Source organism: Glycine soja, chromosome 3, assembly GCF_004193775.1.
Source record: "Glycine soja cultivar W05 chromosome 3, ASM419377v2, whole genome shotgun sequence".
In the NCBI taxonomy this organism is placed as follows: Eukaryota; Viridiplantae; Streptophyta; class Magnoliopsida; order Fabales; family Fabaceae; genus Glycine; species Glycine soja.
In genome coordinates, this window is record NC_041004.1 from 3778959 (window position 1) to 3805314 (window position 26356).

At 34.8% G+C, this 26356-nt stretch overlaps 1 protein-coding gene and 1 long non-coding RNA gene across 5 annotated transcripts; both read left to right on the forward strand.

Annotated features, from left to right (window-relative positions):
* The first annotated feature begins 7323 nt into the window (after positions 1-7323).
* Positions 7324-20663, forward strand: LOC114405938. Of its 4 annotated transcripts, XR_003665311.1 has the most exons (17): positions 7325-8393; positions 10509-11051; positions 11144-11263; positions 11345-13306; positions 13381-13497; positions 13805-13987; positions 14086-14148; positions 14752-14823; positions 14932-15192; positions 16100-16219; positions 16717-16776; positions 17086-17126; positions 17232-17309; positions 17392-17476; positions 18610-18776; positions 18891-20074; positions 20319-20663. XR_003665311.1 is itself a non-coding variant. In XM_028368466.1 (16 exons), exons 1-15 carry the CDS (start codon positions 7581-7583, stop codon positions 18733-18735), a joined length of 4644 nt encoding a protein of 1547 aa, XP_028224267.1. In that variant the 5' UTR covers positions 7325-7580; the 3' UTR covers positions 18736-18776; positions 20319-20663. The 4 variants fall into 4 exon arrangements, 2 of the variants coding, with proteins under 2 accessions (XP_028224268.1, XP_028224267.1); XR_003665312.1 differs by lacking the exon at positions 17232-17309 and having other exon boundaries at positions 7324-8393; XM_028368466.1 differs by lacking the exon at positions 18891-20074.
* A 677-nt stretch (positions 20664-21340) lies between these two features.
* Positions 21341-22407, forward strand: LOC114405939. Its single transcript, XR_003665313.1, has 2 exons — positions 21341-21426; positions 22068-22407. It is a non-coding gene; the product is annotated as an uncharacterized LOC114405939 (long non-coding RNA).
* Positions 22408-26356: the final 3949 nt, after the last annotated feature.

A 26356-nucleotide genomic window follows, 5' to 3' on the forward strand; every position in this document is an offset into this window, starting at 1 on the left:
ACAAATGACTCATCCAAAGACTAAAACGGGAGGAAAAGATAAATGCATAAGGTCAAGAATAATCATTTTTATACTAATTCTTAAGTTACGTTTAATTCTCTTTCAACCTAAAATTTTTTAGAATTTCATTATCAATAATTGAATACAAACAAATCTTCTTTCCCAATTATACTTTTTAGTTATAGATCATTTTTTACATAACAACAATCTCTCTCCCAAAAATTATTAACCTAAGTACTCTTTAGTCACGAAGTTATTTTTGACTTTTTCAAACAATAATGTTTGAAAGATTTATAAAAAAATCAATTCAAGTGAAGATAAACATTTATAACATAAAACAAAAATGATTGAGCTTTTTGTTGTAGTTTATTGTCCAATAACTTGGATTGAAACATCGTTACTTTGTTATTCTTCAAAGTTCAATCTTGGTATACACAGTTTTCATTGAAAAAGGTGACCGTGATGAAAATGAGTGCTTTGGTATATATAGTTTTCATTGAAAAAGATGACCATGATGAAAATGAGTGCCTTGGTATATATAGTTTTCATTGAAAAAGGTGACCGTGATGAAAATGAGTGCCTGTTGATATTTTTCCTATTAGGAGATACAACAATTCTACTTTTGACGCATATGCTTTTAGTGAAGAGAGAAAAACATAAAGGTACATTTCTTAATTTGTGAGCAGCGTTGACTTAGGGATGTGTTCAATCTACCTTATAATAGATACTTGAAATTCAAATAATGAGACAATTTCAAAAAGTATCATTGATTAGAGCATATGTATACATCTTTGTGTTGGATGAAAGAAAACTTAGTATAAATATAAATTTAAGTGAAAATTCTCTTTATCTTTTGAACGAAACAAAACGCAATACATTGGATGTTGAATTTCTATTATAGCGCGTTGGAAGCTAAATTTGACTTGTGAAATTTTCTTAAAGCATAAGTAAACGAAACGATTGGCTTTATGTACATATAATTTTTTAATGATATAATATTAATATATTAACTTATATACAATACTAAATATTAAACATATATTAAAACATGTATGGTTACACGTTTGAATCTTGATCGAGTATTCCTAGATTCTCTACTTATTTCATTTTGGTCGAAAAATATTATTTTAGTATTATAAATTTATTTTTGTAATTAAATTTTTAATATTATTTTATGTGTTATTTAAATTCTATTTACATCTAATAAGTATAATTTAATTGATAACACATATTGAATTGGTTAAGTTATAAAATAATAATAATTTAATTATTATCATATAAAATATATATTTGAATAGGAATGAAGTGTCTTATGTAATTAGTTAGACACGGTAAGAAAACTCTTACCCGTGGGTACCCATCCGAATTCGTCCTGACTTTGACGGGTAATACCTGAATTGACCGGATATGGGTTCGAGTTTTTCTCGATAACCAAAAGTCGAATACAGGTACGAGTATAAGAATACTGTTAGTATAAAGTAATAAGAAGAGAAAGGAATAAAGAGAAGAGAGAAAACACAAAGTTTAACGTGGTTCAACATACAATGTATGTGCCTACGTCCACGGCTATGGCTACACTAAGAGAACCTTTTATTACTTGCACATATAAAAGCTTACAAGGTGTCTCTATATATAACACTAATGAGACACAAGTTTTTACAAACCAAGCGATGTGGGACAAAGAAACTAAGACCACAAACTCTAACAATTCTCCTACTTAGGGTCTAAGTTTTAAACTCTAGCAACTCCTTGTAAGCAATGAGTTCATTGACTTTTTACCTAATGTAGCACCTTTATCTTCAATTATCCTTGAAGGCCAACTGAGGCAATGCAAAGCCTTAGCTTGTCAGTTGTAACAACTTTAGTCAACATATTTGCTAGATTCTTTGATCCTAAGATTTTCAACAAAGATAAGTCTCCATCATTTATCAACTCCCTGATAAAATGGTATCTTAATTGAATATGCTTGCATCTAGAATGGAAGACTGGATTCTTAGCAAGACTTATAGCACTTTGACTGTCACTAAACATTGAAGCATTATCTTGGTCTTTCCCTAATTCATTGAGAAAATTCTTTAGCCAAATCATCTCCTTAGTTGCTTCTGAGATAGTTATGTACTCGGCTTCCGTGGTTGAGAGAACAACTCTATTTTGAAGTTTAGGCTTCCAACTCACAGCAGTACCTCCCAAAGTAAAAATGTAGTCTGTGGTGCTTTTCTTGGTATCAAAATCTCCTCCCAAGTCTGCATCTGAAAATCCCTGTAAAGTGAGATTGCTTTTCTGAAGCATAAACACATCTCTGAAGTACCCTTCAGATATCTGAGTATTCACTTTACGCCTTCCCAATGCTCCTTTGCTGGATTTGATAGGAACCTACTGACAACTCCACTACATGTGCTATGTTAGGTCTGGTGCACACTATAACATACATCAAACTCCCGATTGTTGATGCATATGGTACTCTTGACATGTAACATTTTTCTTCATTTGTCTGCAAAGATTGCTTCTTTAAAAACTTCAATGAGATCCCAAAGGGCTATTCCTGGTCTTAGAATCTTCAAGGTAAAACCTGTCAAGCAACTTGTGTATATCTTTCTCCTAAGACAACTTCAAAATTCCTTCTGATCTGTTTTTAATAATTCTCATACCAAGGATTTGTTTAGCTAGACCAAGATCCTTCATTTCAAAGTTTTCTGCCAATTGCTGCTTCAACCTATTAATTTCTGCCATACTAGATCCTGCAATCAACATGTCATCAACATGCACGACAAGGATAACATAACTATTAGTATATTTCTTAACATAGCAGCAATGGTCCATGTCACATCTGTTGAATCCTGAGTAGCTCATAAACTCATTAAACTTCTTATACCACTGCCTCGGTGCTTGTTTCAAGCCATATAAACTTTTATGAAGCTTGCACACAAGATTCTCCTTGCCTGACACTTCAAAACCTTCTGGTTGGGTCATATAGATGTCTTCCTCTAAATCCCCATGCAAGAATGTAGTTTTAACATCTAACTACTCCAAGTGAAGATTCTCTGCAGCTACAATACTTAGAATAATTCTGATGCTAGTCATCTTTACAACTAGAGAGAAGATCTCTGTGAAATCAATTCCTTGTTTCTGCTGAAACCCTTTCACCACAAGTCTCGCCTTGTATCTTCTTGTACCATCAGATTCTTCCTTTAGCTTATAGACCCACCTATTCTGTAACGCTTTCTTTCCTTCTGGCAATTTAGTTAGAGACCACGTCTTATTCTTCTGAAGGGATCTCATCTCATCTTTCATTGCTAGCTCCCACTCAATAGAGTCATTCCCCTGCGTAGCCTCATTGAAACATTCTGGCTCACTAATATCAATTAACAACAAATAATGCAATGAAAGGGAATACCTATTTGGTGGTACTGAAATTCTGCTAGATTTTCTTAGAGAAGTTGATGGTTTTGGTTCTGACTCAACCTCTACGCCTGTACACTGGTTTTCGTTGGCTACATCACTTTCTGAAATTTCTTCAAGTGTTGCTTTCTCAGAAATTTCTGACAGTTTACTTGCACATGTAGATTCTGCAGAAAATCTGTCCTTATAAAATAAGTTCTAATTAAAAGTAACATTTCTGCTTCTGATAACTTTCTTGGTTTGGTCATCCCAAAACCTGTAGTCATACATGTCAGATCCATAACCAATAAAATAACACTTCCTCGCCTTCGGATCCAATTTATCTCTACTATTAGAGTCTGTTAGTATATATGAAACATAACAAAAAATTCTCAAATGTGAAAGTTTTACCTCTTTTTCAGACCATACTTCTTCGGGCAACTGATAATTCAAAGGAACTGATGGTCCTCTATTGATGAGATATGCTGCTGTGTTTATTGCTTTTGCCCAGAATGCTTTAGGCAAGCCAAATTGGATCTGCATACACCTCACTTTCTCGTTCAAGGTTCTATTCATCTTTTCTGCAACACCGTTTTGCTCAGGTGTTCCAGGTATTGTCTTGATTATTCTGATCCCATGTTTTGAACAAAAGTCTTTAAACTCCTGACTATCATACTCCCCGCCATTGTCATATTTTAGACTTTTAGACCTGTCTGATTTTCAACTTCTGTTTTTCACCTTTTAAACACAGAAAACACATCAGATTTATTTTTAAGAAAATAAACCCATACCTTTCTGGTAGAGTCGTCGATAAAGGTGACATAATAGCGTGAGTTTCCAATAGATTTCACTAGGGTTGGCTCCCAAACATTTGTGTGCACCAATTCTAGCCTTTCAACTTTAGGAGTCTTCCCTGCCCTTGAGAAGCTGACCTTTTTCTACTTTCCAAGGATACAGTGTTCACAAACACCAACACCAACATGCTTCAGGCTTGGTAGCTTACCCTTTGCCGCCATAAGCTTTATTCCCTTTTCACTCATGTGTCTAAGTCTTTGATGCCACATGGTTGAATTATTGACAACCTCAGTAACTGCTATCATATCCTCATCTGCAATCATGTAAAGAAATCCTCGCTTCTTTCCACGAGCCACAACGAGATTGCCTTTTGTTACCTTCCAAGCTCCATCTCTAAAAGTGGTGTGATGCCCCTCATCATCCAACTGCCCTATAGATATTAAATTTCTCTTTAAGACGGGAATATGTCTGATATTGTGCAATGTCCATAGGGATCCACTGGAGGTCTTGATGTTGATATCACCTTTTCCGACAATGTCAAAAGATTTTCCATCTGCAAGGTAAACTTTCCCAAATCTTCCAGAAATATAGTTAGACAATAAATCTTTACAGGGAGTGGTGTGGAACGGCGCACCTGAGTCCATGATCCATGAATCAACAGGACTATCCAAACAACAAATTAATGCATTATCAAATTCATTAGTTGCTGCATTTGCGGATTCATCATCATCGCGCTTCTTGTTTTTGTGTGACTTGTTCTTCTTTGGTGCCTTGCACTGATTGCTAAAGTGACCTCTCTTGTCACAATTTCAGCAAGTAATGTCACTTTGAAATTTTCTCTGACCTTTCCCTTTTGACTTTGATCTGCCTTGACCATTCTGACCTTTCTGGGTAGTCCTTCCCTTGCCTTCAGTATTCAATGTTGAATTGGAAACATGACTAGAAGATTCTTCTGAATCTCTCTTGCGAACATCTTCGCTTAAGATCAAGTCACGAATGTCACTAAGCTTTAATGTGTTCTCCCTTGTAGAACTACTAACTACCGTAACAGTTGCAACCCAACTATTCGGTAGTGATGACAATAGAATCAATGCCTTCACCTCATCCTCAAATTTAATCTGCACTGATTCCAACTAAGCAAGAATAGTATTAAATTCATTAATATGATCAGTTGCAGAGATACCTTATCCCATCTTGAGGTTGAACAACCAGCGCATCAAGTATACTTTGTTGGCTGCCGACGACTTCTCGTACATATCTGATAACGCCTTCATTAAGCCTGCAATAGTCTTCTCGTTTACGATGTTGAACGCAACGTTCTTGGCTAATGTCAATCTAATCACGCCAAGAGCCTGTCGATCTAGCAAGTTCCATTCTTCTTGCTTCATGTCGTTTGGCTTAACCCGTGATAAGGGCTGATACAACTTCTTTTGATATAGATAATCCTCTATCTGCATCTTCTAAAAGCTAAAATCTCTGTCATTGAACTTCTTGATCTTCACCTTTCTCTTTTCTAATGCCATTGCTCCCACTGCCTCCTCTAGACTGAGAAGACTCCCACTAATTCCTTTAAACTAAGGAAATCCCGTGGAGTAACCAAAAGCTCTTATATCAGTTGTTAGTATAAAGCAATAAGAAGAGAAATGAATAAGGAGAAAAGAGAAAACACAAAGTTTAACGTGGTTCAGCACACAATGTATGTGTCTACGTCCACGGTTACACTAAGAGAACCTTTTATTACTTGCAAATATAAAAATTTACAAGATGTCTCTATATATAACACTAATGAGACACAAGTTTTTACAAACCAAATGATGTGGGACAATGGAACTAAGATCACAAAATCTAACAATTACTTCATCCGCCTCGACCTCGAACCCGGACCCGTCCCGCCACTTAAATTTTTTAGAATTTTTGCATAATTTAATCAAAACACTTAGAATTTTTATTGCTAGTTAATTTTATTTTAGAATTTTTACTTAATTTAATATTCTTTTCTTAACGATTTTTGTAGACACATGCGTTATGATAAATTTATTGATATATAAATAGTTAAAAATAAATGTTTAACAATCAATTTATTTTTTCTAAAATCAAGTTTTTAATATTTTTTTATAAAAAAATTATTTTTCTAATTTGAATCGGGTAGAGGACGAGGTCGGACATACCTGATACCCGACAGGTACGAGAATGAGATAATAAATTTTAATCCGTCGGACATTGGGTACGAGTAAGAGGACATATTGGAGAGTCGGGATTGAGGAGATGGTCCCCACTCCACCTTATTGTCATGTCTATAATTAATCTCTCTTGATCCAAAGTATGAGAACTTATAAAAATTCCACCAAAACTTATAAAAAATACCTTAAAATTTAAGGAGAAATTAAAGATCTTAATTAATTATGATGATTAATTAAAAAAATATTTTATCATTATTGTTTTATTGACACCAATTCAACTGCTGTTCAATTAACTAATAAAAAACAACAACTGTTCAATTATTCATTTTTTAATGCTTAGACATGTGACTGATTTTTAAAATATTGGCTCTAACTCACAACCAAACACATTAGTAGTCTATAGACTATAAACAACTAGCAGTAACGTTAAATTAGTTTTAAAAAAAAACAGAAGAAAGAGAACATAACGTTAAATTTGTGTTCTAAAAAAACCTTCTAAAATATATTTTCAATTTCAAATGAATATAAAATTTTTTTCATTAAGTTTTTAGTAAAATAATAATTTTATTTTTAGTTCTTTGATATTTTTTAGTCTAAAATAAATTAATAAATTTTATATTTATTATCTGATAATTTTTTATTTGTTATTAATTTTTTAGAGGAACTAATAATAAATAAAAATTTATCTGTAAAAAACGTCAAATTCAATAATTTGAGTATTTATAAAAAAAATCAATATATTCTAACCTAAAAAATATTACGAAAAATCTAAAAAAAAGACAAATACTAACCTATATCCTTAATATTGATTAAAGAAGTAAAAAAATAAATATTTTTATTTGAATACATAAAATTATATTCCCTATTTCCATTATTTTTATAATAATTACGGGCTAGAAAGACAAAAACAAAAGTTATTGTAAGAAAAAATAATGTGTATAAATAAGAAGAGTGCCGACAGAAGAACGGAATACAAGGAAGAAGGTCTCAAGGTCATATATTCCTCGTTTCAGTTTCACTCTCTCCTTTTCCTTTATCCGTTGTATCCAAACACGGCCAAACAAACAAACACATAAAAGGAACCCAAAAAAACAAAAAGAAATATCTAGCGTAGATTCCTCCCTTTCGCCATTCTCTTCTCCCTCACACCATGATTATCCCTGCAACCTGCTAAAGCAAAACACCGAAAACGAAAACAAAAACCAAACAATCCCTAAACTCCTTCCCATGGCTCACCACCAACTCATCGACACCCTCACCTCTCACATCTCACTCTACCATTCCCAATCCCCAAACCCTAACCCCAACCCTAACCCTAACCCTCGATCATCCATTTTGAAATGGTTTTCTTCTCTTTCCATTCACCACCGCCAGGCTCATTTAACAATCGTGGATGCGAATTTCGTTCAGATCCTTCTCCAGATGCTCGCGAAGCTCCGATCTCACGGCCACGGCTCCTTCATCCTCCTCCCTGATCTGCCCTCGCGCGACAACCTCCCCACCCTCTGCTTCAAGAAGTCCCGCGGCCTCCTCGCCCGCGTCGCTGACTCGGACGCCGCTGGGCGGGCCGTCTTCGAGTCCTCCCGCCTGTTTGACTCGCGCGAGGGCGAGGAGGCCGCCATTGCCACGCTGCCCTCGGCCAGGCGGCTCGACGCGCTGGCGCTTGCCGAGGGCTTCGTCGGGGACGTGGACAGGTACGTAGAGGCCATGGACCGGATTTCCGGCGGTGGGTTCCTCCGCGGGGAGGAGGCCGAGCTCGGCGAGGACTGGGTGGAGTTGCATTGGCTGAAATCGAAGGGATACTATGGAATTGAGGCGTTTATTGCGAATAGGATCGAGGTTTCAATGAGGTTGGCGTGGTTGAATTGCTGTGGAGGGAGGAAAAGGGGTGTGAAATTGAAGGAGAAGATGGGTGCTGCGGGTGTTGGGGTGAATGTGTTTTGGAGGAAGAAGGGGTGTGTGGATTGGTGGGGGAATTTGGATGCTGGGACCAGGAGGAAGGTCATTTCCACCTTCCTCATGAAAGCTGCAAAACCCTTGGTACTTTTCTGGGAACTTATAGAACTGTTAGTGTGATGTGTGAATAGTTGGTGATATCTGCTTAACTTATTTCCATTTTGTTGGCACTTTCCTGGGAACTCATGGAACTGTTAGTGTGATGTGTGAATAGTTGGTGATATCTGCTTAACTTATTTCCATTTTGTTGGCACTTTCCTGGGAACTCATGGAACTGTTAGTGTGATGTGTGAATAGTTGGTGATATCTGCTTAACTTATTTCCATTTTGTTGGGACTTTCCTGGGAACTCATGGAACTGTTAGTGTGATGTGTGAATAGTTTGTGATATCTGCTTAACTTGTTTCCATTTTGTTGGCACTTTCCTGGGAACTTATGGAACTGTTAGTGTGATGTGTGAATTGCTTAGTTAGTGATAACTGGTTAACTTATTTCTATTCTGGGAAAAATTACAGTTCATGGAAGATTTCTAGGGAACGTGTAAAACTTAGAATTTTAAAAGTAAAGTAAACAGTTGTTTTACGGTTTTAGCTTAAAAGCTCCATTTCAATGCTACAATTGATCAGTTGAGAATGAGAGGAAGAGAGAAGTTAGGATATGGAACGTATTTTTAAAAGCTATTTTTTCATTTTTTTCTTTTATAAAAATTTAAAGTTTTCCTCAACAAACTTTTCCTTGTAAGGAGAAGAAAAGCTGTAACAAACTGGACTAAATACTATCTAAATTGTGGAATTGGTGGAATAGTTAATAAAAGTTGATAGTTGGAATACATCGATGATGTTACCCAGTGATTAAAGAATTGGAATGCTTTTATTGAAGAGGGTAACATTTAATGTTATGAATGTTACTAATGCATACATTGTAATTTATGGGAAGAAAAATTCTGTAATCTTTGCCCCGGCAATGATTAGCAAATCCATTAGGATAGTTCAACTTGGTTTCATTTTGTTGTGGTGTATATTTTGAGTACCGGTAGTGTCATGCTTACAATTGTAACTGTTGACTTAATTGGATCAACTATATTTTTATATTTGCCCAAATTTGGCTACCTGAACAAGTTTGGAAAAGTGGTGAGGGAGTGCAATTTTTTTTTCCACTGTACACTAGGAGTAAAATCTAAAAAAGTGACAAATCATTCAAAGTAATATGCAACCATTCATTCTTTGTCAATTATATCAGAACATAATTATGGTTCTACAAGATTGTGTAATTCCTTAAAAGGAAATTTTTGGAATGTCAAAGAGGAGCTTCAATGTAAAACTCATTTTTAGTGAACTTTGATATGTGCACCCATGGTTTTGGCCTTTTGGGATCACAAAGCTACTTCCTTTTTCTTTCGTTTTAAGCTTAATTGATGTGTGAACATTAATGAATGCACTGGTGGTGTTTACTGCTAGTGATGATGTTCATTATAAAGTACATTCTTAACTTTATAGTTATTTGTGGCTATATAAGATAGTTTTTCATTTTTGGGTGGGGAGGGATTGCCGACTTGTTAGGAGAAAAGGGGACTGGAGGAATAGAAGAGGTCCACATAATAATCACTTATGCCTTTACTTTTGAAATTGGACTTGTTTCATATTTTAGCTGCTGATGTTTATTGTGGTACCTTGAATTTGCTGATACTTTGATATTGTTAAAGATATACTTATAGTGAAAACTTAGAGTTGTCTTTTGGAATTTTATTTTATATAGCTTTTGATAATTAGGAATTTGTATTTTATCCAAAACAATATTGACTGTAGTAAAAAATATAGGAATAATTTAATATAATAAGTATCTGTAAAAAGAGAAGAGTACAATGATTTAGAAGGCCAAAAAAACTCTCACATTTCTCTCTTTTTTTAAACAATATTCTAAGATTTATAAATGAATCTCTAAATAATGTAATAAATTGGATGAAATTTGGTCCAACCACATTTTATTCCAGCTAACTACTTCCATGCTATCAAGATGTTAAAGCTCCTTTGGAATATCTAATCTTGGATGTGATGAGTAGTTTTATACTTTCTGTTTTTATGACTTCTCAATATCAGGGTTTGTTATCAGTTAGTATATTCTTACATGTTATGATCTAGGTTAATATATTTTTATGGCCTTCTCTAGGTACTAGGCTGACTTATTTTTCATAAGTTTTCAGACTCATGATGTTTTGGAAGTGGCAAGTAGTTCCTCTGAAGATGAGATTTGGCTATACAGTATGGGAGTGGATAAATTACTGCAAAGCAATCATCCTGTGCCATCTAAACGTAGCATTTCCGCTCTTCCTGCCGATATGGAATTTGGAACAGTTATTTCGTCAGTCACTTTTTGTAAAAAACCTGCTGCTTTAGCCAGAGCCTTTAATTCTTTATTAGTACTTCATGATGTTAATATGATGGTTACATCAAGTCTTAATAGTGAATATGACATAGAAAACCTTTTCTTTAGTTCGTTGGGTTCTGTCTGTACGATATCTGATTGTATATTAAGAAAAATGCGGGGATTTCTGATGGTTATTTCACTTGACTGCACAAAACTTGAACTATTAGGAGAGGAACATGACAAGTCTTCATCAGGTAAACCTAAAGAAAAGCCTAGTGTTTCTAACCGTAAAAAGAAGGGACGAAATCGCAATAATAAAAGGCAAAATCCTGTCTCTAAGACTTGTGTGGATGATATTTCACATGAAAATCCACTGAAGGTACTAATCTTTATTTAAAGAGATGGCTGAAATAATTTTATCCCATTAATGCTACCAATTGCAATTCTGATTTGTTCCATATGATATTACAGGACATTGATTGTAAAGTGGATAATAAAAAGAAGACTGATTTAGTGGCATCCAGTGAACTTCCTGCTGTTCATATGGGGAAGGAGATTTCTATGGAGTTCCCATCATCAACTGTAAAAATGGTTGCAAATCTTTTTTCTTTAATCTAATTCATATTTCATGTTAAAGATTTAAATGGTTTTTAACTAGCCACTTGTCATCAGGATCATACTCAAGGATTGGATATTGGCAAAATAAAAGTACGGACCACTTCAAGAAGTAGAAAAGAGAAAAATAAAAGTAAAAATATTCTCATCAGTGCAGGTGGAGATTCTCAAAAGTCAAGTATCCATGCTGCCTCTACCACAGTTATTTCTGAAGGTGAGGTGGCAATATGTGATAGGTTTTTGAATAGTTCTACCATTCAGAATGTCAAAAATGACAATGCAATTGGTAATGACATCCTTGCTTCAAATTCAAGCCTTTGTAGTTCTCTTAGTGGGCTTAGTAGGGAGAACAGTTCTACCAGGAAAGTTGAAGGAAAGACTGAAGATCTTGCTGAAAGTGGCAATAGTTTAGGTCCTCAGTGTTGTTTATTGTCAGATGAAAGGAAAACTTTATGTTCTGGATTAGATACTTTAACTTGTGACATAGATTGTACTGCTGCTACAACTCCTCCTGTACCTGCGGTGAAACAAGGTAGTTTCTTCAGCAAGGAAGATACCTGTCCTTTGAACTCATCATGTGCTGCCAAAGCTGATTTAAAGACCACTGTTCCTGACAAACCAATTAGAGAGGTTAATGCAAAAGAATTTGGGTTGTTGAAGGAGCGTGATAGATGTCTATTTGAAAGTAGAAATTCAGCTTTCTCAAAGTGCAGTCCATATGAGTGGCCTGGCTTACCTTCTATCTATTTTCCATCTTTTAACTCACATCTCCCTCCTGCCACAGATAGATTACATCTGGATGTTGGGCACAATTGGCATAATCACTTCTGCCACCCATTTGTTCCCACATTACAGCAGGCAAGAAATCCTCCTATTGAAGGTGGGTGCAACCCAATCCTGTCTCGTCCTATTCCTATGAGTTTTGACTGGCCCCCAGTTTTTCGTGGTGGCATGACCCCATCACCAAACTATAACTATGACTCTGGTTTTATATCTAGGAAGCAATGTACCTTTTCAAAAGGATTGGCTGTTCACAACATGCAGGTTGATGCAACTGCTCCTGATGATGAAAGAAAATATTCCGGGGATGTATGGGATTTACCTGATCTGACAAATACATTGGAGCTAGCTGATGAATTTGACAATCACTGTGTATCTGAGGAAGAGTATGAGGTTCATACTGTTTCTGGTATAGATTATAATCAATATTTTGGTGGCGGTGTAATGTACTGGAACCCTTCTGACTATCCAGGGAAAGGTTTCTCCCGGCCTCCCTCGCTTAGCTCTGATGACAGTCTATGGGCTTTGCGTGATGCTGACATGAATAGGACGGTGGATGATATGGTTGCTTTCTCTTCTTCGTATAGTACGAATGGTTTAACATCACCCACTGCTGCTACATTTTGTTCTCCTTTCGATCCTGTAGGAACTGCTACCCAGACTATTGGTTATGTGATGTCAGGTAATGAAGTACCTGGAAAGATGCTGCATTCTTCTTCAGTTACAGATGCAGCAGTGGATGAAGATACTTCTGGTTCTTTGGGTAATAATTTGCCTGGAGAAGTTGAAGGAAAGGCAGGTGATTCACATCCATATCCTATTCTACGGCCAATAATTATTCCTAACTTGTCAAGGGAAAGGTTTGATCATAAAAGTCCCTGTGTTCCTCCCTCCAGGCGGGAGCAGCCTCGTATAAAGCGGCCACCATCGCCTGTAGTGCTTTGTGTTCCACGTGCACCTCGTCCACCCCCACCATCCCCTGTGAGTGACTCCAGGAAACACAGGGGTTTTCCCACTGTTAGATCTGGTAGTTCCAGCCCTAGGCACTGGGGAATGCGAGGCTGGTATCATGATGGGAGTAATTTTGAGGAAGCATGTTTAAGAATGGATGGTGCTGAAGTTGTGTGGCCTTGGAGAAGTAATAATCTTGCGGTGCGACCTTTGATTCAGCCTTTACCTGCTGCCTTGCTGCAGGACCGCCTGATTGCATTGTCACAGATAGCACGTGACCAGGAACACGTAAGAAAGATCCTTACTCAAGTCTTACTTTTTGTGTATATGTTGGTGTTCATTGTGGGTTTTGAATTATACAGCCAGATGTCACCTTCCCCTTGCAACCTCCAGACTTACAAAGCTGTTCTGCACAGAGTGCATCTTTAACTTTGATGCATGGCATTCTACATGATGAGATTGACTCTTTCTGTAAACAGGTACAGGGCTTATTTGTTATACTTAAAAAACATACTTGCACACTTCTCACATACTCCTTTGCAAGCTAGTGGATAACATCCCGTCCATTCTAATTTTTTCCCTGAATGATCCACATTTGAACTTTACATAGGTTGTTTTAGTATCTTTATCCTTATATTTTCATCATTGTTTCTTATCAGCATTCCAGTCCTTTGTTTAAAATCTTTCCAAATAGAATTGCTATTGAATCTGTAGAAACCTTATATTTCTTGATATCATCACCCGAAACCTAATCATGTTACTTATAATTATTATAATGGACTCCAGGTTGCTGCAGAAAATATGGCCAGGAGGCCTTACATTAATTGGGCTGTCAAGAGAGTTACACGATTTCTGCAGGTTCTGTGGCCCAGATCCCGTACAAACATATTTGGTTCCAATGCAACTGGTATGTCCCTTCCAACAAGTGATGTTGACCTTGTGGTTGGTCTCCCTCCAGTGAGAAACCTGGTAAATTTTTTCCTTTTTTCTCATGTTTGTGGTACTTGCCATGTCATTACTATGATGGATTAACACTCTTTCTTTAACTTCTGAAATAAAATATTCAGGAACCTATTAAAGAAGCTGGAATACTGGAAGGTCGTAATGGAATTAAAGAAACGTGTCTTCAGGTAATATTGGCAATAAATGAGGCTTTACTTTTGACTCTCCATCTACCTGTTGCCTGTTGCCTGTTGGGTGTGCACATCTACATTAATAGGATTTGTATTAGAATTTGAGTTGGCACTTGCCATGAATATATGAAGTGCACTATGATATAAAATAGTCTGCACTTGCCCTGCCAGTTCATTGACTTGTTTCTTTCTCTTTCATACTTTACAAACTGGTTTTTTATTTGAAATAAACTGGAAGCTAGTTGGTGGTGTGGACCTTTATATTTTGGATAGGCTTGAATTGAACATGACTTTCCTGAAAATTGAGACATTAAAACATGTTTTGCTTTACCTCTCAATCTTCCTGCACAACTTGCGTGTTACAGATCTTGTTAATTAATCTTTCGAATTCTGTTTGAATGATATTTTATTTGATCGACATGCAAAGAGAATTTTTTATTGCATTGCTGTTTATTCTTTGTCTTCTTCTTTGTAACGAAATTGTTGGTGGATATAATGATTTCTGCTTCCTAGTTTGTATATATTTTATCAATAGTAATAATAAGAACAAGAAGATTTTCTGTATATCAGACAATTGATGCCATTATGTTTATTTGCCAGCATGCAGCTAGGTATCTTGCCAATCAGGATTGGGTGAAAAATGATTCTCTGAAGACAGTGGAAAATACAGCTGTAATACCTCTTCTCTCTCTTAAGCTGTTAATTGTTATTATCTACTTAATAAGTGTACTCTTATCTTGATTTCTGATAAGATATCATTCTGTATCTTTTTTCTATCAGATTCCTATTATTATGCTTGTGGTGGAAGTACCTCAGGATGTTATTACCTCTTTAGCTCCTATGATACAGTCGTTAAATGAAGAGCCACATTGTACTCCTGGAGAACATGGTAATGACAATCAATCTGATAGCATTCGGTTAGAAGATTCGGCTTTGCCCAAAGGCTCCCAAATGAAATTTGATGCCTTGAAATCGAAATCAGTTAGACTGGACATCAGCTTCAAGTCCCCATCACATACTGGACTCCAGACTACAGAAATGGTGATTTTCCAATGTCTATAGGGCCCTCAATTACATAAACTCTTCCTGTTTCTGTGGTTATTTATATTGTTTTTTCTTTTTCTGTTGGATACCTATCCATCTTTTGGTCAAAAGGACATGCAAGCTTGCGTGTGTGCACCATATGCATGCACACACACAGATGTATGCCCTAGTTCAAGAAGAGAGTAACCTGCTTTATTTGTCTAATCATAAATCTTGAAGAAATTTCTTTATTTATTTGATTGGGATAGACTATTTTTTGGAAAATAATTTTTTCCCCAAATCTCACTCAGGAAGTTGGAAAAATTTCTTTGAAGTTGTACCAAACATGCTAATTTGTATGAACAAATACCTTCAATTTTTTTATTAAATTATCTTTTTTTCACAAATATATTTTAACCCCAAGCCTAAACTTAGGGTGGGTTGTTAGGATTGCTTTGTTACATATGTAGAATGCAGAATTAGATGGCTACCTGTGAAATGGTCCACTTATTTTAACAACATTGATGAGAAGAAATGCAACAAAAATTGTACTTCAAAGAAGCTTGATGTCATATATATAAAATGCTTTGATTTATATCTTATATTTTCCTCTTGTACCTCCTCCCTGGAATATTTTTAAATAATTCAGCTTGATCCCATGGTTTAGTTAACATATCACAAGAACTTGGATTAGACACAGCATAACACAACTATTTTTTATTTTTTGTGTTGATTGTTAAGAGCAGCAGAACTGAATAAGTCCATTGGTTGGGATTGTTGAGATCCAATGGGCTGTCAACAAAATCAACTATAAGTGAATTAGTTGTTCTATATTCATCTTTGATACTGTACTTGAGGTCAAATGTATCATGTGGTTCTCTTTATTTTGCTTGGTAATTCAAAGTAATGATACTGCTTCCTGTAGGTTAAGGAGTTGACAGCGCAATTTCCTGCTGCTACACCTCTTGCTTTGGTACTAAAACAGTTTTTGGCTGATCGGAGCCTTGATCAGTCCTACTCTGGTGGCTTAAGTTCCTACTGTTTGGTATGCATGATTGCTTCCTTTTTCAGTCAATTTTCATTTCTCGATGAATTTTCTTAGTCCCTTTTCTACTGTAGTAACACAAATTGACCTAGCTTTTCAGATAGGTTATGAAGATTTGAAGAGTCTTTGATTTTATTACATTTTCAGATCTATCTGCAATTGCAACTGGCATGATAATTGTTTCATATAATCTTGTCCTCAGTAGTTTAGTGATAATCAGTGGAAAAAGTGAAGAAAAAAAAGATTTTTATGATCTCAGTTTCTTTGGGAATATGTGCTTTAGATTCACTTGCTTTTTGAAATTGAGGCGGAAGCTGTGTAGGAAACACACTTTAACATATCTTACTGTCTTCCTCTTAAACCCAATTTTTTTTTGCAACTATGTTGCTCTTGAAAAATTTTCTTTCTGGATTTAATGAGTCTGCTTTGTCATTGTCATTGTTTTAGTCTGGATCTGCTAAACTTACATTTGTTTTTGTTTTGTATTTTGTATTCAGGTCTTACTAATTATACGATTTCTTCAGCATGAGCACCATCTTGGCCGGCCAATCAACCAAGTAAACTTTGATCGCTCTAGTTATTCCAGTCTGTATCTGTTGATGGCCATCGTGGACTAATAATAATAACATTTTCTATCATCTTCTAAATTATTATGAAACTAAGGGTAGAATGCCAGAATTTAAAGAGAATGAAAAACTAGACTTTACTCTTATTTTGATTTTTCTTTTAATCAAATGAGGATTTAGTATAAAAAAACAAGCTGGGTTATGGAGAGCTGTAGTTTTTACTTCCTCGGCTCCTTTTTTCTTTTTTTATTTCAGATATTTTACTGTTACTAAATAAGTTTCTCTTACATTTTCTGGCAGAATTATGGAAGCCTTCTGATGGATTTTCTTTACTTTTTTGGGTGAGAGAACTAGTCATAATTATTTATTTTATTGTTGCTACTAGAGAGGACTTGTATAATCTTATTTTTTTTTGTTAGAATTCAATTCAACGGTTTTTCTTTTAGGAATGTGTTTGATCCTCGCCAAATGAGAATATCAGTTCAGGGAACTGGACTTTATATAAAAAGAGAAAGAGGTTGTAGGTAATATAGAAACCAAACTTTTTATCTGCAGTGCGATATGATTCCTTTTTCTCCAGCTAAATGATAATTACCTTCTTTACAGCATTGATCCAATTCACATAGATGATCCTCTTTTTCCAACAAATAATGTGGGAAGGAATTGCTTCCGAATACATCAATGTATTAAGGTATTGATTACCAACATGTTTTCCATATTTCAGTTCTCATACTTGGCCTTTGCTATGCCATGATGACAGGAAAAAGAAACCTGTGGTTGATATTATCCACAAGCTGTTAAACTATCTGTAATTCAAACCAATAAAAAAGAAAATCTTTCGTTTAATTTTGGCAGTAAAGCAGCTTCTAATGTCTTTATTAACTGATCAAGGTGTCTATAACTTTTTATGCAATAATGTGCCTGAAATTCCTGTGAATGACAAATCTACTTTGAATAACAATGTGGCATGTGTCAGCTTGATATTTTGAGAGGAAATGTGTTCTTGAAAGTTGTAGAGGATGGACAAATTTTGTTGGAAGTCTGGCAAGCCTTGTTAACTTACTGTTAGAATTTAGGCTTAGGACCTAATTCAACCCCAGAAAACTGAATTGTAAGGTGAGGATTATCCAAGCTTTATAAGCTTTATTTAAGCCACATTCCTTGTCATGTGGGACTAAACACACCCTCAATGCTGGAATTAAGGCAGCCCAAAGATGCCACAACTAAGGTGCTCTATGGGTGACAGCAATTAAGGTGGTTTTCCAACACTTATAGCATAATTGACTCTAAAAGATTAAGCTGCAGTTTACCCACAAGTGGCTAGTAGCTTGGACCAGAGAGAAAAAGTTTAGTACTTCTTTCAATCACTGGTCTTCCAACCTTGTGGAATATTTTGGTTAATATGGGTTGGACATATCTATCCTATGTGGTGGGGTCAATGTTGGTTTTTCTCAAATCTTGTATTGGAGGGTGTTATAATAGGTGTCTTGTACCTATGTATATGTCACCAGCAGTACCTCTGGTGCTGCTGTGTTTCTGATTAATAATATATATATTTTCTGCCTTCCAAAAAAAAAAATGTTAGTAGAACTCTAATGGGTACATAATTACATATATATTATATTTTGAGTACTGAGTTTAAACTTCTTGAAGTTCATCAAAATCATTGTATATTATTAACAATTTATGTGTCATCCTTGAATCACCAAAATATTGCACTAAAATAAGATTCTTGAAAATTGAAATTGGTTTTATTTAAGAATTGTGCTTTGATGAATTTGATTTTTCTGGTAGTGTTTCTCATTAGTGATAATATTGTTGCAGGCATTTTCAGAAGCTTACTCTGTTCTTGAAAATGAACTCAAATTCCTAAATAGTGATGGTGAGTCATGTTCAAGGCCACCTGACAGACTGCTTCCAAAAATCATTCCAAGTCTTGATATATCATAAGATCTCACTACATGAAGACTGAAATGTTATTTTGTCTAAAGGTATAGTTCAAGTCCCTAATGATTGGTGGCAATTGTTAAGATGTTTCTAATTTAATTTTGCTTCATCTTAAACCAAATTATTGAATTTAGAGTTTGAATATCTTTATTATGTAGAAGTAGAAATAACTGAACTAGAGGGATATGGAGGCCTTGCGCTATGTTATTTGCAATTGGAGACTATGGTTTTTGGTTGAGGCTCCAGCCAGCTTATAAGACATTGACTGTACCTGAATCAGAGTAGTTAACAATGGTTGGAGTGGTTGCTACTGCACTGTCACAGAATGGAGCCTCCTTGCTCCCAAAGCTTGTTGCAGAGCATTTAACTATTGCGGAAGTGTTCCCCCTTCATTCTCCTTAACCAAAAATTTCGCCACTCAAGTTGGGGGTGGGGGGAAATAAATCATGTTTTGGTTATGGAAAATGATTCACACACACCCAAAATTTCACACATTTTACCGGTCGGCTGTGTTAACATGACATATTTGCCCATAGCCTGATAACCTGACAATACTAGATAACCCAAGACTTCTACATTACATGTTAAAAATTTGGAAATTTGGGGAGTGCTTATAATCACACTCTTTGGTTAACTATTAAGTTACATGTAGACCATGGACTTAGCTTCTCTGTAGTGTTGTTCTCACAAGATGAGTATGCCACCCACTGGCTGGCTGGGGTGAATCTAAAGGCCTTGTTTTTTGCTACAACCATGCGAACAAGAAGACTCTATCCCTTTCCTTTTCTTTCAATAGTACAGAGGATATGACTTCCACGGTGGAGCTTGAACTGGCGGCGGTAGCGGAGGTGGTTGGTTTTCAGAAGCCATGGGATATGATCAATATGCTCTAGAGACCATATTAGGTCTGCAGAGAATATAGAAAATAAAGTTGTATTGATTTGTGATAAAATTACAAAGATGATGGAGTTGTTGACTTACAACCCAAAATATACTGCCAGGACTCCAAAGATAAAAGTCAGTTATAACTGCCTGAAAATGAAAGTTATAACTGACAATGACAGATACAAAAGAAAGAAAATTATAGTAAATGACATAAAACAAAAACAAGAAGAATTATATCAGAGAGATACTTGAGAAGGGTATTCTGTTACATCTTTGCACCTCACCTCACCTCACATGCTGCCATGGCTGTTCAGATCAGAAATGCATTCCTTCCTGTTTCACACGACTGTTAGTTTGTACAACCAAAACAGAAAAGGCTGCCCTATGAATTTCTGTTTTCAATCTTCCAAGTAGACTGCTCATCCAAAATTTGAAAGACACAACTGTCCTTTTTCTGGTAATTTATATACTGACCTTTTGCTTTTGGTAACTAGCAACATTTCTTTTTTAGGGGTAATAAGTGTCTTTCCTTTCATATGCTTTTGCATGTTACCTAGAGGGTATGCATGTAGGTTCTCATAAATTAGGTCTGTTCTTTGAATTGGGTATTTATTATGATTCTGAGCTGTGTTTCTTTTCAAGTTATTTATATTTATGCATTCTTCAACTTATGTTTATAGTCAAATTTTTCTGTTAAGCAGGTTCCTGGCTTGTGCAAAGTTATGCATGTCAAAATATGGTCTGTTACTCTGGTCATGCAGAGTATACATGGAGAGGATCACTAACTGACGTCTGGCATTGCAAATGGGGGTGTGAAAGTTGGCATCTAATATCTTTTTCATGCTTTGAAATCCAAGCTTTCATGTATTCATTAGTTTTTTCATAGTTACATGGTGGCAAGAAATGAGTTAAGGACTTTATCCTAGATGTTGTCGTACTGATGGAGGAGTGGTTGATCGGTTGGTCTTGATCATCTTGGTTGGTTCAAGCTACATAGTGCTCAATCACTGATCCGGAGTTCTGTCATACATTGCTGATGCAAAACTGTATGCACATTTTTTTAATTGGAAGTTGGTAGTAATTTCTACATCATTTACTTTTAAATATTTCCTTATTTTTTTAACACTTTTAGTTGATTTGAAGAGGCAAAGATGGTAATTTGATGCACAGGAGTCATGAGTCGTCTTTGTCGCATAAAGAACAGCAAAGTCAGGCAAGTTTTTCTCAGTCCTCTGAACTACGTGAACTCATTCTTTTTTTGTTTGCTATCCTTTGATAGTAATTTTACCTTTGTGTGTTTACTGATATAAGCATCTATACTGAATCTGCTTCTAACATTTGGTTTATTTTGTATTTATATACTTTGGAGTTATTCGGAAAGCCAGGGGGGATCTTCCTGCTAGTTTTTTTTTGCTTGACATTTGATCTTTTCCTTTTTCTAATTATTTTCACATCAAAATGCACAGTTTTGGGACACATTAAAAATCCCTCATATCAACTTTGGTTTGCTACGTAACTGAACTTTCTTATTGCTAACACTAAATACACCATGAAATTAACAGTCATTGTCTGCCAACTGATCCGAATAAAGATCTTATTGTTCTCTAAAACTTTATTTATAAAACTGGTATGATTTTTAATTTTTTTTGGCTGCTGCTTGGTATTCGAGATTTTTAGAGGCTAAGCCTTGGTGCAATTGTAAGGTTTCTTTTTTACATGTTGATTATAGGTTCACATTTCGGAAACAACTTATCCACTAATGGAGTAGAGGCTTTGTACTTGTAAACCCTCCCTATATCAAAAAAGAGTGTAAGCCTTTTGCACTGGACCACCCTTTTTATGATGCTTGACACTTGTGTTGATAATGAAATCTCGTTTGTGCTTAACATGCATTTGTTTTGATTTTCGTTTTCTTTTTCAGTGTATATGTTTCTCCTAATAATTACAAAAATGTTTCCTTGTTTACTATTTTTCCTTCATGATTTTTTTAAAGGAAAAGCTGAAAACAAGAATGTCTGTTTTTAAAGAAAAAACTTGTGATTTTTGATTGAATGATAGTGTAAAAAACTTTTACACTGTCAGTGCATTCTAATTAAATTTAAAAAAATTGTGCATATTAGAATTTTAATTTAATCTGTAAGCTATGTAGTACTGTGGTCTGTGTTTCATACTTTTCTCATGGGTTTCTTGATCATTTATGCATATGAAAGTATGACGCAGCCATCAAAATTGTATTCTATTGTTGAGTCTTGTTGCTCCCACTTGTTTATTCACCTCAGTTAAATAAATCCATTTACCTTCTCTTTGCTGCTGAAAAACAAATGCTTTCTAGTTCACGGGTAATGCAAGTTTCTATCGTCTACCTCTGGCTTGACGGATTGTGTACCAGGTGGAAGTTTGTTTCATCTCTGCTTGTTTTGTTCATCACCTCTAGCTTTCTACTCTTACAGGTTTTCGGCTGCATAGATAGGATGGAACGTGAAAGCAACTGTAGAACAAGTTGGATGGACTTGATCGCTTGAGAAAATATGATGTGATAAACCGTTCTAGTTGCATCAAATAATTGGGGTATAACATGTTTTGTAAAGATTGAAGTTAGAGAAATAATTGTATAACTTTCCAGAAGTTCTCAGAAGTTGACAAAACTAAGCAATTATTTGTGGAAAATGAATTAAATTAAGAGCACACTAGATCTTGTTGAACGTTCTAAGGTGATCCTCAACATAGGGCTTCTTTGTAAGTTATGGTGAGATTTCGAAAGTAATAAATTCTTCTAGCTTTACAATACCATGTAGTATAGTCCACTAAGGGAACTACCTATTTTCCTTTATTTTTCATTGCGTCAACTAACTTAAGTTGACGAAAGGTTTGAGTTTCGACAATATAGCAGAGAATAACCATTATTTGACTTGTAGACAAGTAGGAATTAACTCTTAAAATTTATAAATATGGCCACTAATAAAATGATAGATTTCGGAAGTTCCGTTATGTGGAAGGAATGAATACTCAAAGGGACTCGAGTAGCAGAAAACGCGCAGTTGATAATGGCTTCGTTAACTAGTCCACAATCTGGTGACTCGAACAAACATGCAACACTTGAAGCTGTTTGGAAGTGACTAGATCACGCACAAAATGTTAGTCTATTGCAAGGTGCCTCATCCTAGAATGGAAAACAGGATTTGCACGTAGATAAGTTGCTCCAAGATTGTCCAAGTGCACCAGCCACCAGAGGCTTTCTGGAGAGTGGAAGATGAAGCACATTTAACAGTTCTTGGATCCAAAGTAGCTAATGTAGTGGTGGAACCAATTGTTCTATATTCGACCTCTGTTGAAGACTTTGCAACAGTTGGTTGTCTTACATGACCATGATATGGGATTGGATCAAAAGTAAATGATGTAGCTAGACCCTTGTGTACTTGCAATCTGATGTGAATAAGAGGAGTCTCGCTTGAATTGTAAACCATGATCAATGGTGCCCTTGAGATAGCGCAAGACAAGTTTAGCTGCTTGCATTTGTAAATTAGTGGGGCATTGCATATGCTGAGAAAGCCTGCTTACTGCAAAGGAGGTGTCTCATGTCAGGTCTTGTGAAAGATTAAGCTTCTCTAGAAGCACTTTCAAAAGGGAAGAAAATAAGAAAAAAAAAATGAAATAAGTTTCTTCCCAAGCTAAAATTGAACTCTCTATTAGCCAACCATTAAACAACTGAAGAGACCCTATTAAACACCTGAATGCAGTCACATCACAACTAGAACTATCTACCGGGAAATCAATGATGAGTTTGTGGACATTGGAGTTCAGATAGGCTTTGAATCTTACATATTGAAGAGACCAAGGAGCTTCAGAACATGATGTTGGGTGAGAAACAATCCTTGAGATGTAGGCAAAATCTCAATCCTAGAAAGTGGGGGGCTGGGACTTCGGAGATTTTTAAGTGAAAAGTTGTTGGAAACAGCTAGTTGTTGAAAGTCACTGAGAAACTTGTTTCCTGTAAGTCGCAAATCATCTACATACACAAGAAAATAGCCATAACATGATCATTTTTATAAATAAAAAAGTGAAGTGTCAGATTTGACATTGGTGAAACCATAAGCCAAGAGAGATGATATAAAAGCATTGTATGTAAAGGGCTTTATTCAACTTGCAAACATGGTTGGGCTGTGATTAGGATGCATGGTTGAGCAATGTAAATGTCTTCTTGGATGGTCCCATTCAAGAATGCATTGTTAACATCCATGTGAGATAAGGTCCAAGCTTTGGAAAGAGCAATGTGGGGTTTAATTACCAGATCGAATGTTTCTGAGTCATCAACCCCTGGTGGTTGATGAAACCCTTTGGCGACTAAATGTGCCTTGTAACGAGAAACATAACCATCTCTAATAATAAAATAAATTTTGATAGTGACTTCTCTTATTTTTAGTTTTCAAATTGATTATTCTTTCTTGATTCATCATTTCATCATGATCTTAGTTTTCAAATTTTATTTTACTTTTATATAATACATCCAACCCTTGGTGCTCTAGGTTCTTGGGCACCAAAAGCTTCACAACACAAAACGAGAACTTAATAGAATATAATAATGTTCTAGGATTCCAAAGTTCAAGTTTGAACCATCATTACAAATGCTTTGAAGGAGTGTATGTAATAAAAAAGATAAATTAATGTCTATACACTAAAGGTGTAAAACAGTTTTAGATTAAAATATCATGTTTTTGCTACCAAAAACATTCTAGACTCTATAAAAATTTGTTGTTCTCTACAAGTTTTACTATCCATACTCACTGATTAGCATAATAAGTTCGAACTTTCTAATATTACTCTCAAATAATCCTCGAATGTTATGGTTAATACTTAATATAATTCATTTGTACTAAACTCTTTAATTTTTGAATAATAGCAATAACTTTAATGTTTCAACTATGTCATTTTTGCAGTAAAAATAAACTGACTTTTTTTAGTTGTCTTTGGACAGACATTATGCACATTTTTTTCATCTCTCCTTAAAGTGGAGAAACTCTCATATATATATATATATATATATATATATATATATATATATATATATATATATATATATATATATATCATTTCATTTCATTTTTGCTGTGGTGTTTTACAGGTGACTCCAAATATGTTATTTCTCTTCAAATAGCCAGTTCTATGATACCCGAATTGCTTATCACAATTTATGTTCTATATATCAATTGTATGACTTTGAAATAGACAACGTACGAAACATACAATTAGAAATGAATAATATAGATTAATAATAAATTGTTTTTTTTGTCTTTTGGTCTTATATATCTTTCCATTAAAAAATATAATTATGACATAATTGTTGTCTAGTTTATCTAAAGTTGGACGTTCAAAAACATATAAAGACTAAGAATATACAAGAGCATTTGCTCACATGTAATAATTTAAGCAGTTTTACAAATTTTTATGATTTAGACTACTAGATTCCTTTTCATATTTTGATTTATCAAGCCTACCTAATTAGCATAGCCTTCAATATGGTCGAAAAAACATACAACCGTTTATAGCTTAGAAACTTTTCGGTGGAAAAGCACCATTTATCTCACGAGAAAAAAAGGGTTATAATCTTATGGTGTAAAAAGTTTTACATATTTATTCAAATCTCATATATGATAAATTTATTGATTTTTAAAATAATTATTTTAAAGTAATTTAAATGATGATATGTGGTTAGAGGTTAGATGACAGTATAAAATATTATTAGTGCATAATATTAAACTCTTGAGTTATTACTAATAAATGTTACATGTTTTACTGAAGATAAATAAACCATGTCTTCTTTTGGCTTCTGGGCAATTATCATTTGCAACTATTGACTTCATTATTGCCTCATTTTTAACTCTGGTTCCATTTATACTCAACCATTTCTATAGATTATATATTTTTATAACATGAGCTTAACAAAGTAGAAGGAGACTTGTTGTTTTATTCTCTTTTACAAGGATTTTGCATTAGCTAGATTATATATATATAGGTTCTTGGTCATTGATTTGGAATGTTGTATTGACCTCTAAAAATATTGGTTGTTTGTTCAATTATTAGTGAGTTCCTTTCAATTACATATAAACCTATTTTCCCCCTCACAATGTTTAAGACATAAGTATGGACTGATTTGGATAAAATTTTCCAGAGCACTTATAGGAGAAGAAAATAAGAAAAAAATGAAAGAAAATTTTCCATAAATTAAAATTAATTTATGCATAAATTAATATGTAGAAACTCACTCATTAGATTCTCCAAAAGTTGATTTATTATTGATGTTGATTATTTATTTCTTATAGTAAGTTTCATACCTTATCTATTTGAAGTTCAAACACTTGATTTATATAGCACTAATATAAATCTCAATAAACAACTGAGGTACCACAACTTAAACAATTTTAAAACTCAAAATACTAAAGAAGTGAAAAAGGAAGGTTACAATTGAGAAGAGAAATAATATATTTGGAGTCTCCTATGTAACACTGACAAAAAATTTAGATAAATCTAAAAGTTTCTCAATAGTTTTTTTTTTCGTGAATACACTCTCTCTCCTATTTTTCTTTTTTCAATATACATCACTTTGTGACTTAATTCTCAATTTATATTACTTTGAACTTTGTGTTTTGATTCACACTACTCTACAAATGAACGTGGCTAAAGAGATCTTACAGCTGTAAACTCAAATGAACTTAAATACACTCTTTTTTTTTTTAATTTAAAA

Coding starts and splice junctions, on each gene's coding strand:
- LOC114405938 (XM_028368466.1), top strand. CDS start 7,581: ATGGCTCACCACCAACTCATCGACACCCTCACCTCTCACATCTCACTC. Junction 8,394..10,508: donor TGAAAGCTGCAAAACCCTTG/GTACTTTTCTGG, acceptor ATAAGTTTTCAG/ACTCATGATGTTTTGGAAGT. Junction 13,498..13,804: donor TTGACTCTTTCTGTAAACAG/GTACAGGGCTTA, acceptor AATGGACTCCAG/GTTGCTGCAGAAAATATGGC.